General features: G+C 38.0%; 1 protein-coding gene across 6 annotated transcripts in view; it reads left to right on the top strand.

Annotated features, from left to right (window-relative positions):
• The window catches only part of CTNND2 (catenin delta 2), a 662,416-nt gene that overhangs the window by 620,779 nt on the left and 27,135 nt on the right, over nucleotides 1-14,502 (top strand). For 4 of the 6 annotated variants that reach the window (XM_069853473.1, XM_069853478.1, XM_069853474.1 and 1 more), the window contains 2 exons: nucleotides 68-152; nucleotides 6,495-6,620. In XM_069853473.1, coding sequence (XP_069709574.1) covers nucleotides 68-152; nucleotides 6,495-6,620 — 211 coding nt within the window. The remainder of the gene's footprint in view (nucleotides 1-67; nucleotides 153-6,494; nucleotides 6,621-14,502) is intronic. The other 2 variants (XM_069853475.1, XM_069853476.1) reach the window with 1 other exon arrangement.

Below are 14,502 nucleotides of genomic sequence, written 5' to 3'. Positions count from 1 at the left end.
TACTTAACAGTCTCTTTCTCACTCTTTCTTTCTCTCTCTCTCCCTTTTTAATATATGTGTGTAACAGGCATTCGCCAAAAGTGGTGAAAGCAGCATCTCAGGTCCTCAATAGTATGTGGCAGTACAGAGACCTGAGAAGTCTCTACAAGAAGGTAAGGCTTGGGGTTTTTCTAGATTTGTTATCTGTCATGGTGGTTACCCAAATCTGGGGGCTGAGAAACTTTAGATCAAAACATTCATGTGAACTCAGTATTCCCCTAGAGTTTTAAAATTTCGGATACTTGGAGCTATGGGGTTTTCCCTCATTTCTACTTTGAACATGGAAATACCTTTTGGAAACAGATGTGGTGGTGAAAAGGGTATGGGAATTTTTCAAAAGAACTCATAGAGAAAGTGCTGGATATGACAGCCCAGCAGAGTTAAGTTCTCTGTAGAACAAACCTAAGCACGTTCTCCTACTGTACCTTTCAATCTTGCAGCTCCCCACCCTTTTCTGAGGAGATTTACCAGATTTCCAGCACTTCAGCTCCCAAATTTCCTCATGAGATTGTAAACAAGAGTATCTGAAGGAGTGGTACTTAGGGTCCAGTTACATGTCGAGCTGGGCTGAAACTTGATAGCTACACTTCGGATTGATTGGCAGACACTAGTATCATATGCTTCGTTTTCAAACAGACTATGGAGTCAATATTACCATACCATTCCCAGAGGCCTGCTAACCTCTTAAAATTCATCACAATACAGTAATACATTCCTATGAAACAACATCCTATATAGGTTTTAAAACATAACTGTCTACTTAGTCCGTTGCAACATTTAAAGTAGCTCTTGCTGAATATTTCCAAACTGAATTACATTCCATGCGAGGATCAGCCTGCAGCTTTAGTTCTCAGAGTTCTTCTTGCTAAATGGAATTTCACAGCTGACCTCATTGACATTTGTATTTGTAATCTCAGCAAAGAGAGGTAAGACTTCATGTGGCACAGAAGTTCAGGTTTTAGTTAAGGCTGAGGCATACGAATGGTGAAGTAGGGAAAGTTCAGAACAGCATAGTCTGTGCTGTATGTGTTTTGCTCAAGATAAGAACTTAGTTACATGAAATGTATGAACCAGCCCTCAAAATGGCAGAAGCTGACCTTCTGTTTGAAATGCTGTTCTTTTCCATGCCTCGGCCCTGTTTGTGTCAAGTCTGAGGAGCAAGGAAGATGACCACTGAGTCTCTCCCATTGCTCACTTCCAGTATTTTCAACCATCCTTGGCAGCCCTAGGGATACTGTATGTGAAGATGTTCCAAGTAATGAGCTGACACTCAACTGTTGAGCTGTTAAGTTAACTCTTAACTCCTGTTAAGAGTTGGGAACAAACATGAGCCAGAGTAGACTTCTTGATACAAGGCAGTAACACACTAGAAGTGTGCGTAGCCTGACTTCTGTGCCTGTGGGTGGCTGCAGTATAGAGGCTGAACTTTATTGCACCATAATCTCTTAGAAGTTTTTACAATGGCTGGCTCATTTCCAGCCTTCTGTCTATATATATGCTGTGTTGTAGTTTCAGGGGTTGCTTCATGCATGAGGTTATCTATATGCTGTGTGGCTTCTGAGGATACTGCTACCTAAAGGATATTCTGTTGGCTGCCGATTTGAATGTCTGATAATATACTTGCATACTAAGCATGCTTGGTCACTCAAGTACCTTGCATGCTTAAAGGAATATTTTCTGCAGCCACAAAAACATGCGTGTCGTGTGTAAAATAGTGCAGGCTAGCCTTTGAGATAGCTTCCAGGACACTCATAGCAGACAGATTGTTTATATTCTCAGGAAGCATTTTATTAATCTCTATATTGAGTTCTACAGGCTTCACAAAATCTTAAAATGAAGGTCAGTCTTTACTTACATGTATTTATTATATGCCATTACATATCCAGCTAAGCATTACATAAATATGTTCAGATAATTAAATTACGATACTCCTGTTTGTTAAAAGACATACAGTAATCTTTATGAAGTCCATAATATTTATTGAGCTTGTCTATATGAGGCTGACTGGTATGCTGGCAGTCTGAATTTCACCACTGTTGGGAAAATGTTTTTATGATAGGAACTTAGAAAATTTATCATTCTACTAATAATCAGCTGGTTGTGTAGCATAAAGATACTGGGTCAAGGCAGTCTGCTAGTGAAAACGAGTGAATTTAGAGTATAATATGATCAGTGCTTTGCAGTATCTTGCACTTGTACAGTTTTTTTTCAAATGCAGGTAAATCCTATTGCAAAATCATCAGCAATTTCTTCCTATGTCATGAAATATCTATACAATTACTTTCAAAGAATTTGTGGGCTACAGAGAGGCAGAATTTTGTGTTGTATTACAGGAATATTACGGGCACCACATCACATTTAAGAAAAGTAGCAGCACTTACCTTGCTGTTGAGGAGCAATGTAATAAAATAGTTTGAATTGTGGTGTATTTTAAAGCTATGTGTTTATGGTAGAGTAAGTAAGGAGAGGTAAAAAGAATAGAAGGGTTAACCTTTGTATTAATTGCAAGAGAAGCCAATATACCTTTAGTGCTGATACAGTAACAGTTGATGTATTTAACCCAAATGAGACTGTGTCAGCAGAAACATGAAAACCTAACTCAAATTTCTAATTTTGTTCAACATTACGGGAATCATCCCATAGTTTGCAGAATATAAAGTGCACTGACAGGAAGCCCGTCCAGAGTTGAGGATTGATACAGTCATTTAATGACTTGCCACATCTGTGAAGGACCAAAAACCAAAAAGTGTATAGGCATCAATATCGCATTAGCAGCACGCCCTGATAAACTTCTGGCTGTGGAGTGAGTTGCAAGAGTCAGAAACTAGTCCCCCACCTGCTGCCAGTAGCTGGACTGCCCTAAGCAGGGTATACAGTGCTTTCTGCAAATTCTGTTGCATCATAGGCGAGCAAGCTATTCAGCTTTAACCAAGGTTGTAGCATTAATGTGCCCATGTAGTGAAACCAAAATTAAGCAGCCTCTAAGGACACTGTCAAAATCAGCTATTTCATAAAAAATAGCCCAAATTTAACAGATTTCAGGGTGAGAGCTTCAGCTATGTAGCTGAAGAGGGATAGTAATGTGCACAGTTTTCATTGCACTGCTCATTGCCTGACATATATTGCCTGTTTCTCTTGTCAGTTCAAAGCCAAAAGCTGCAGAAGCAACAGCAAATACTTGGTTAACTTTATTGCCCAAATTAAGCAATATATCCTGTCTCAAGGTCATAGTGTGACTGGTAAAGAATACAAAAGATTTTTTTTAGACTACACAAAAATTTAAAGTCCTGTCCGTTTTTGTCCTGAAAAATGCAAAAATTATTCCAGAAGTCAGTCAGGCAGAAAGCGTAGAAAATTAAATCTGATAAACTAAGCTAAGCTAGATACATACGTGTTTCTGGGAAGAGAAGAGTTTTAGACTAATACGCATGCTGTGTTTGAAAAGTAAGGCAGACAGTCAGAAGAAATCCTGCAAGAAGCATATTTCCAACACTCCAGAGCTCACAATTCTGGTACTCAGGATCTCCTCTGCAGCAGGCTCATCCTACACCCAATGAAAGCAATGGGAAGGCCCTCTTGATTTCATAGATGCTTTTCTGTAAGGCCTCAAAAGCAAGAGCTGGAATTTTTGCAACCAGTTGAACTTGAGAGACAGGCTAAGGTAATCTGCAGCATCAGATGTGTCCTGGGATTACCAAGATCCTATAAAAAATAACAGTCGAAGGTCTGTGTGTTGTTTTAGTTCAGTTTTCTGGAGCAGGAACATCATGCCTGTTTTTAATAGCCAATAAAACAGGAGTTGCACTCTTTGAACTGTTGTCTTCTCTTCTCCAATAGCTTTTTACCCTATAGAATGCGTGCAAAGGTGTAGACTGTAGCTTTTCTGCCGCAGGAGAATGGTAGATGGATTTCTAACTTCCTACATCTTGAGCTGCAAACTCAAGAAAGAGTAGGATGCATTGGCTTTGTTGTAACAGTTTCCACTTGGGAAGCTCTGTGAGTCCACAATACCTTATGGACTGTGTTTGCAGGGCTATGTCATGCCCTGTACTGATCTATCCAATTCTATCCAGTGTACTAGGATTTCCAGTTCAAACTTTAATGGGACACATAGTGTTGTTAGGCTGTGCTGAAGTGGAAAAGTCACAGAAGGTAAACAGTCAACATTCAGATCTGTGAGTGAGATGACGGTGCTTACCATCCTTGGTAGGCTTGTGCTTTGGGGAAAAAAAAAGGATTTAATTTCCTGGTATGGTTAATTTGATACTATCCTAACATGGTCAACAGAAAAGATATTAAAAGCATAAATATTTCCAGTCCTGAAATTATATGGGAAAAAAAAAGAAATTTCACAGACCAAAAGAAAACAATGAATTTGGTCTTGAAGTGAAGGTGTTGCCAGTCATCTCAGAAACTCAACTTTAACTTCACTTCACCATGGAAAGTAGTGTTTAGTTTGCTGAGCAGTGGCCAAAACAGAAGTCTAATCTGGAAACTTCCCACCAAGAGGAAAACAAGATTCAGATTCAGCCTGATATAAACAGTTTGGATGATTTAATGTGATTAATTTCTAAATACTGCTAAAGCTTAGCAAATAAGAAAGAAGCGATTGTCACAGTTTTTCATTAGTAGAGGAAATATTGTCTCCCAAAAAGTGATTTTAATGTTGTGTCATTTTAAAACTTCTTTGTTCTCTGCAAGTAAGACATAAATTTTCATGAATTATCATTTATCTGTCTCTGTTTTCATGAGTCCATTCTAAAATATGTAAAATCTGATTTTCAGAAGTGCCTAATGGTCACAGGATGCTTAACACCATGGATAGGTCAGTGGCTCAGCACTTTCAGAAAATAAGTAGGGGAGCTATCTTGCTTGTGGCTGTGCTTCAGACTCATGGTACACTCCTCTTCTTCAAGTATCTTGTACAGTTAGCAGGAGAATTAAGAGGTGCTTACAGTCTACAGAGAGGTCCTGTCTCATCATTTCCATTTAGATACTAAAGCAAGCTGGAAGTAGATACTGTGGTGATTCTTTGAAGACACCTATTTCGAAATTAGGAGCACTGGACTCCTCTCCTGTTTCTAGGGTGTTAGCTAATTGAAGATTTGGGGACATCTTAGAGAACGCAGGTGTAACTGTAAGAGAACAGATTTCCATTAGCTGGAAAATGCTGTCAGTCTCAACATTAAAGAAAATAGCCAACTACTCTTAAACACAGATAGCTTGTTAAATGACATGAGGAAATTTGAGCAAAAGGGCTGTGTTACATGAGTGAAACATGAAAGAAAATGTATTAGCTGAAAAGAAGCTGCAATCAGCATTAAATCTGTGTGATATTACAAGAGCTGGAGGAATTGTCAGGAAGAATATGTTTTCTATTAATTGGTTTGCTTTACCTAACCAGTTAGGCTCCAATAAACTATGTTTGCATTCTGTCATTCTGTTTACACTTATTCTGTCTTCAAGTATATAAGCAGAGATCACAATGAATTTGTAGAAATTCGTTTTCTTTTCCATTTGTTGTCTTAGGTTTCTGTTCTGCATGGAATAATAGAAGTCTTTGTCCTATTCACCTACCAGATGAATGAAAGTACAACCAATAATTTGAAATGAAGGAGGCTGCTAAAGGTGGTCGTCCTTCAGTGTGTAGTGTGCCATTTACAACAGGGGGAATCTGTAATTGTCTGGTAAAAATATTTAGAACTGCCCAGAGCCTCAGGAGCAGTGAAGACAGTCCAGACATAGAAGAGGACTCTCTTTACATGTGACTTTCAGAATAATAAAACAATGACTCTATGAGAAGGTCCTTTGTTGCTAAATGTTCCATGAAAATTGCCAGCAATAAACTTCAAAACTCTAGTCAAGGAATTTTAGAAACTAAAGTCCTTTCTTAAGTAAAATATACCTACTTAAGTAGGTACCTTCTTAAGTAAAATACACCTACAGCCTTTAAAAATGTTAATTACGTCATGCTATCATGTAGACTTGGAACACATTCTTTGGCTTTTCTTCTGGTAAGCTTAGCATTATTCAGACATCCCCCAAAAAGATGCTATCTTTTGGTAAAATTTACCTAGTAAAAAGATCTGTGCAGAACTTAAACCTTGCATTAAGGATCTAATTTCCAAATCCAGAACATCACAGTTCCTCAAAAAGTGGCTTGACTTGAAACTATTCATGTGCTCAAATTGTTTGTGAGCATATATATTTTGCAGTGCTGATCTTTCAGTGGGGCTTAATTGATTTCTGTACAATAAGCAAGGCCTTGTTCAGGATAATATGTCACCCTTTTAGAAAGGGATGGATTAATTTAAGGTAACCTCCTCACCCCAATGCAATATAAAACTGGATTTTCATTATAGCGAGGGCATTGTCTGGAGCGCATTTTTATATTAACTATGAAAATGCAAGTACCTGATTAATAAATGATTGATTCATTGATTGATTTATGGCAGTGGGCGGCCCCAAGCTTCAGTGTGACTGATGACAGAGGATTTTCAGCAACCCACCACTCTGGGTCATGGCACGCTCAGCATACTCTCTCCCAGAGCCAAGAAACCAGAATCTATTCCCCAACCCAGGTATTCTGGCTGTCAGCTGACCTGTGTTGATTTGTTATGTTTCATGCATACTGAGATTGGTACAGGAATCAAAAATAACAAAGCCTTACTGAAGTATATATTTTAATATTACACAATTTAGTTTACTGAACCCTGTAGGTTTTAGATGGAAAGTGTCTCACTTTACTTGGGAGAGCAGTTCCATTCATTTCTGCTGTATGAGGAAGGTACACAGAGTTTTGCTCTCTCTGAGGACAGCAGATACCAGGGAGAGGGGCAAGTTCCCTGACAAGCTTCCTAGCATTTCTGTAATCTCTTTGTTGATTGTCTGAAGCTTTCAAAGAGAAAGGCAGTTACTAATAAGCACTGTGTCACAATAGCAGATGAAATTTATCAAGCATTTTGCTTTCTTTTCTGGCCTAATGTCATCGCTAAGAAAAAAGCAATAGATGTGTATTTCAGTAAGACGATCCCAGGCAAGCTAGGATATCTATAGAAAAAATGTGTCCACAAGTCAATTAAATTCTTAAAATGCTAATTTCCAAAATCTCTGTTAATAAAAACAATGGAGATTTCCTTCAGACATAAGTGCTGTTTATGAGAATTGGTGTGACTGGGCATTTTCTCGAGGCGTTATTTCATTTTAGGTACAAAAATTCCATATCCTTAACGAAGAGTAGTCTTTTGTTTTCCCCTTATTTATTTTTCTCATAATAAAATGTGGCTCTGTGGCATTATTGCAAACCAAAATACCTTCTACATATGCACAACTCCAAGTAAATTCATGAAGAAACCTTTATATATTTGCGTGTGTGTGTGTCTGTGTGTTGTCTCTGATAAAACATTCAGAGAAAATAGAATTAACATTTACATCTTTGTGCTGGTTAGACAGGACATAGTAGTTACGCTATTTGTTTCAGTTTATTGGATTTGCTATTAAGTTTTCCTGGAAGAGACAAGACATCAGAGAAAATCTCATTTAAATACTTTAGACATAAATATCTTTCAAGGTTAGTGTAAATCCTTTTAATCTTTAGGTAGCAGGAATATGATATTTAAAACACCTAGCACTTCATGATCTGATATATAATATTACCTTCTTTTGTTAATCAGGAATTAAGCAAATTTCTAAAATTGATTTTAAATAAAGGAAATGTGGAAATCATCTGTGAAATTAATACATTGAAGCCTTTTTAAAGCACCATCTGAGTAATTTAAGAAGACATTTTATAACCAACATAATAAAAAAATATAGTCTTCGAAGATATACTTCCTTTTTTTCTTTCTCTTTAGATCTTTCTTGCTAAAAACATATTCACATTTAAATGAGCATTTTAAATGTGGCTTTTTATGAAATGGCACTCATGTTAGATACTTAATCATGAAATTGTCGTTGATTTCAGTACTGGAGAAAAAGTTCGTATTACTGATTTTTTTTGTCTGTATGTGTTGAATTCTTATTAATTCTACATTTTTTACTGTATATTAGTTTCTGGTGTTCACATCAGTTAGGCTTGCCTTTCCCAATCCGCATGCAAATGTGAAGTATTTTTTCATTAAAGCAAAGTCATTTTGTCTGTTCTGCAGGAAATAACGAGTAGTAGCTACAGACCAAAGAATAATCGGTTGATCTTTTCACATTCTTAGAGACAGAAGGCCCCTTCAGTGAGGAATGATAGATATGGTAATCTGGAATTTGTTTTGGGTTTTTTTTTTCTTTTTACCTTGATACTACATTTTTCAACATAATTAGCACTAGGCTGCATCACTGTATATTATAAACTTATCATTTAACTTAGCTCCTATTTTGTTTACATATGCTTTCCCAGGGACTGTATTTCAAGAACCATTCTAAACTTTGTCAAGTAAATTTTAACTTTGTGGTTTTTTCACTGCCAGTTGCCTACTTAAATAATATCCTGCTTGACAAAACTTATATCCAAAATATTACAAAATGCTGAGCCAAACCAAATGTTATTTCAATTTTATTTTAATTCAAATAATTCTCATTTCACTTGGGCAGTCAAGTAGATCATGTACTGATTTTCCTAACTTATCCATCATATCAAGTATTAATTTTTCCTAGTTCCTTCTAACTGCCTTTGAGTTTATTACAGTAGCAGACTATACTAGAAAGAGATGGGATTGCTATTATGTTATTACATTTTTCTATATATTTTCATGGCCTGAAGAGGATAGAAAATCTGTTGGAATTGAAAATATTAATGTTCTCACCCACATGACAATGACAATACATGATGGAGAATCAAAATTTGTGTTTCTGCAACAGTTGCTAGAGGGAGATGTTTTCAAATGTTTTGTACTTCTTAATTTCATTGTTTACAATAGCCTTCATTTATTTTAATGATTTTGCATTTTACATAGTTAAATTCTTTGAGATACCCTTGACAAAGGTTTGTTTACTGTGCAACATCACCTACCACTCCTTTCATCATGTTACAGTTACTTCAGTACTTATAAATTTATTTCTAAACCATATTCCATGTTTACTATGTTGTTTAAAATAGTAACGATAATCTAAGATACAGTCTGTGCTGAACTGAAGATTCAATACTGATGATAATATTTTCATGAACACAGTCCTGTGCAGCTGAGGTGAGATTTTGCCTGTCCTTTACACAGTTTTGCAGCAGGATAATTTATCTCTATGTGTGTAAAATATCTCTAAATATGTCTATGTGTGTATGTGTATACACAAATGGGAGGGTGTATATAAAATGTACTCACAACACAGCGTGGGCCTAGAAGATGTTGACTTGAAGCATGAAATCTGAAAAGCGAGCTAAGGAATTCCTACAGGAATAAACCTTAATGGTTTGAGCTATGAGCATAGAAATTATCTGCAGCTATACTTGACTGTTGCTTTTCCGGTGAGGGCCTTAGAGGCATAATATTCCTTTCCTTTAACATTCAGCATTGTAGCAAGCACTAATTTAACAACCACACTTGGCAGCACTTCTTCTAAATTATCAGTATGAGGTGTGTGGAAGCTGACATCGTTCTCGTCCAAAACCTGCTAGACTCAAGAGGTGCTAAACAAATAAGAAAATAATTAAAAAGAATTAAAAGAATGAGCCATACACATGATACTAAAGCATTTTAAGCATTGCTAGTGAATCTCATGGTAAGCTGTAGCTGACTTATGAGGGAACAACTAGGTATTTTTCACCTGAAAACCCTAGTGCATTTTAATGTTGCTAAGCACAGATTTAGAAGAGAGAAATATCTCATAGTTGTGTAAAGTCTGTCTCTAAAATACTTCAACTTTTGAACTTCTCTAAAGAAAAGAAAATTTAAAATGCAGCCAGGGAGTTAGTATCTTTGACTTGGAGCTTTCTTTCTGAAAGGAATTGTGTAACTGAAGTTTCTCAGATATCCTTAGGGTAGAGATACAAGAAGGCATCCAGAATCTGAAGGGTCATGCATAAGTGGTAGGTCACTTCTACAGAATTTTTCTTCTCAAAAGTACAGTTCCTCAGAATAAGGTGAGATTTTAACACTTGAATACAAAGGAGATACCTAAGAAAATGATCAACATGTCTTTTGGACTGGGAACGTTTTTAGTGTACTTAAATAATGTATTATATTTCTAAAACAAATATAAATAATATTAATTAATGGCAAAGAAAGTTTAGCTGGAATCAGATGTACAATACTAAAAAGAATCCATAAGTTTTTCTAAAGACTTTCACATCTTTTAAAGGTACATGCTTAGCAAAACCATTTTTAGTTCATGTCAACCTTTTTCTCCAAAATCCCTTCAAGGATGACCATTTCTACCATTCAGAACAAAATAACATTTTTACTTAACTTGTATGCTTGGTGTTTGCACGTCTAGCTTCAGACACAGGTAAAAACGCATGTGTAGTAAAAAGTATGGATAAGAAACTGTTTTTCCCAGCAAAGTTGAAGCACTGTGTTGTATGGTTGCTTATAGTTTTGCAAACGAATCAGATCAGTAGAACTTCTTCTAGTAGTAGTAGTAGCATATGCAAGCACCACAGAGGAGGAGGGGAATGAAATTTGTTATTACGGCAATCAAAGCGTGCTTTCTTTTCAGAGGTGAGTAGTTCAGCTGTGATGGTCTGATGTATAACACTGGGCATCTTTTGCTGATGCTCCTCTGTGTTGCTGTACTTATGCTATCATGATACTTATTCTTGTGGATCCTGTAAAGAGTTTAAAAGTGTTTGTTTAACATGGCTGGTACATGTAAATGTAATCAAAGTCTGATGAAATATGAAGCTGGTGCATCAATATCCTACTTTCAGTTCTTTGATGTTCTACAGAATCTAATAAGGGGTGGGGAAAAAATTGCTGGGAAATCCTTCTCATTTCTTTCCTTTTATCATCCTAAAACTGCTAACAGAATTTAAAAATAGCCTAAATATGTCTGCCATTTCTGACTCAAATAAGGAAACCTTGTATTTTGAAAGGAGTCCCTTTTGAAGTATGTGTGTTTGATTTTGAATTGTTTTACTTCATTTACTAGCAGATACAGTTTGTCTTGATAAAGCAGTTGTAGCTTCTTCTTCTTCCTGCAGAAAGTAGAAATGAGAAGGTTCAGTGGCAGTTTGTAAATTGGTTTTATTACTTTTAATTATAAAAAGTGCTGTCAGAGAAAGCTGTGGATCCCAAACTGTCTAGTTTAAGTATATTTATGGAAAAGCTGGACCGCTGGGCTGAGTCCAATGGCATGAGGTTTAACAAGGCCAAATGCCGGGTCCTGCACTTGGGGCACAACAAACCTGTGCAGTGCTACAGACTAGGAGAAGTCTGGCTAGAAAGCTGCCTGGAGGAGAGGGACCTGGGGGTGTTGGTTGACAGCGACTGAACATGAGCCAGCAGTGTGCCCAGGTGGCCAAGAAGGCCAATGGCATCTTGGCTTGGATCAGAAACGGCGTGACCAGCAGGTCCAGGGAGGTTATTCTCCCTCTGTACTCGGCACTGGTGAGACCGCTCCTCGAATCCTGTGTTCAGTTCTGGGCCCCTCACCACAAGAAGGATGTTGAGGCTCTGGAGCGAGTCCAGAGAAGAGCAACAAAGCTGGTGAGGGGGCTGGAGAACAGGCCTTATGAGGAGCGGCTGAGAGAGCTGGGGTTGTTCAGCCTGGAGAAGAGGAGGCTGAGGGGAGACCTCATTGCACTCTATAACTACCTGAAAGGAGGTTGTAGAGAGGAGGGAGCTGGCCTCTTCTCCCAGGTGACAAGGGACAGGACAAGAGGGAATGGCCTCAAGCTCCACCAGGGGAGGTTTAGGCTGGACATTAGGAAAAAATTCTTCACAGAAAGGGTCATTGGGCACTGGAACAGGCTGCCCAGGGAGGTGGTTGAGTCACCTTCCCTGTAGGTGTTTAAGGCACAGGTGGACGAGGTGCTAAGGGGCATCGTTTAGTGTTTGATAGGAATGGTTGGATTTGATGATCCATTGGGTCTCTTCCAACCTGGTTATTCTGTGATTCTATGATTCTATGATTCTATGATTCTATGACCTAGAGCCAAGGACAGCATGAGTGTCAGTGATGCGTGGTATCCCTCAGGGGTCAGTACTGGAACTAGTACTGTTTAATATCTTAGTCAATGACATAGACAGTGGGATCAAGTGCAACCTCATCAGCTTTGCAGATGACACCAAACTGAGTGGTGTGGTTGACATGCCTGAGGGACAGGATGCCATCCAGAATAACTTGGACAAACCTGAGAAGTGGGACAGTGTGAAACACATAACATTCAACAAGGCCAAGTGCAAGGTCTTACACTTGGGTCAGGGTAACCCCCAGTGTCAGTACAGGCTGGAAGATGAAGGGATTTTAGGCAACCCCACAGAGAAGGACTTGAGGGTACTGGTGGATGAAAAGCTGGACGTGAGCCAGCAATGTGTGTTCACAGCCCAGAAAGCAAACTGTATCCTGGACTGCATTGAAAGAAGCCTGTCCAGCAGGTCGAGGGAGGTGGTTCTGCCCCTCTGCTCTACTCTGTTGAGACCCACCCTGGAGTATTGAGTCCAGCTCTGGAACCATCAGCACAGGAAAGATGTGGGCCTTTTGGAGCAGGTCAGAGGAGGGCCACAAAAGTGATCAGAGGGATAGGACACCTCTCCTGTGAGGAAAGGAGAGCTGGGAATTGTTCATCTTGGAGAACAGAAAGCTTCAGAGAGACCTTATTGCAGCCTTTCAGTATTTAAAGAGGGCTTACAAGAAAGATGGAGACAAACTTTTTAGCAGAGTCTGCAGCAATAGGACAAGGGGTTTTAAACTAAAGGAGTATAGATACAGACTAAATATAATACAAGGAAGAGTTGGGTTTTTTTTACGCTGAGAGTAGTGAAACAGTGGAACAAGTTGCTTAGAGAGGTGGTAGAAATCCCAGTCATGGAAACATTCAAGGTCAGGTTGGACAGGGTTCAGAGCAACGCAATCTAGCTGAAGATGCCCCCGCATATTGCAGAAGGGTTGGACTAGATGACCTTTAAAGGTCCATTCCGACTCAAACAATTTAATGGTTCTGTGACCTACTGATTTTTCCAAAGGGTTGCTGATTCTTTGTTTGTCAGGCAGCTACATATTTGAATAAAATGATCCCCCATTTTCAGCCACAGTGCCACTCTTCGGGAAGTAAAAAATCCTAATGGCCCTTGATCACAATCAGTTCCACCAGTCCTAACATGTTCTTCACCATAAGAGATGATTTTTAAAAAAAAAAAAATGATTTTTTCCATGTTTTATATTCGCAGGTGTAATACAAGAGTTGTATTTAGTTGATTTTATGATTGAATGCATGCAGAGTAACAGTAAGAGACTTTGATTGGTTTCTAGTCTTTGTAAGGACTGTAGGCTTAAGAAACTGACCCTTACAAGAATTTAGTATTTGTCCTGCTCCTGAGATTTTGTGATCAAGAGCCATAGTTTGCATTTCTAGAGCATAAGCATGTTAAGATAGGTGAAATTGTATTACTGGATTGAAAACGACAATACAAGCAAAAAATTATTGTAAATACTTTCTTAGATGCAAGTTATTTTGGGCATACAAGTTACAAGCAAAAGTAGTTCTTTGTGATTCTAAGGTTAAATTATAGCATATATACCTTATGCAGTGGAAAACAGGAGAACAGAAATTCTAGCTGAAGGGCCAGATAGTGCCTTCATTTTGTCTAAAAAATATTAGAACAAATCTATTTCTGTTTTAAGAGCGAAGTGATGCTTTGAAAAATGAATTTATTTCATTTTATTGCAGTGTTTTGAAAAGTTTATTATTTAGTTGCATATAACCTCAGCGAAATTAATAAAGAACCTTGCTGTATCTGAAGTCTTGTCCTTCATGCTTTGCCTCACATATGATTCCCTTATAGCTATTTGATTCATCAGATTAGGTCTTGTCATCTTCGCAACTCACACAACAGGAAATCAATAATTAATTACGGATAGGCAAAGTGATGCCTCAGTAGTTTCCTAAAACATCCAAGAGTTGTGCTGTGTAAAACAACCAGAGATAGTTAACTAGCTTGGATAGATTTGGCAAGCAATTAACGTATCTCTCCCTTACCGTGTGTCTCTTCATAGCTAAAATCAAGGGATGAGATGCAAAATTACAGTAGAAATGTGCTTAGAAGATGATAACACTGCACAGAAAAGAAGCATTTGACAAAGAGAAAAATGGCCAAGGCCACCTGTGGTATTTTGAAAGAAAAAAATGGACAATACTCTCAGAAGAATATACTACCTCAGGCTCTGTCATGTCAAGGGAAAAACTGAGAGAGAAAATATTCCAAATTATTTTTGGGTAGAATGCTGGCAATTGGAGAATAATGGCTTTGCTTTCGGAGAAGCTGAGGTGGAGGCTGGGAAGTACACGTGTCATTTCAAAAAGAATGAATTTAAGCACTG

Source organism: Phaenicophaeus curvirostris, chromosome 3 (genome assembly GCF_032191515.1).
Source record: "Phaenicophaeus curvirostris isolate KB17595 chromosome 3, BPBGC_Pcur_1.0, whole genome shotgun sequence".
NCBI lineage: Eukaryota > Metazoa > Chordata > Aves > Cuculiformes > Cuculidae > Phaenicophaeus > Phaenicophaeus curvirostris.
The sequence above is the reverse complement of the archived record's forward strand: the minus strand, read 5'-3'. Positions and strand labels throughout refer to the sequence as shown.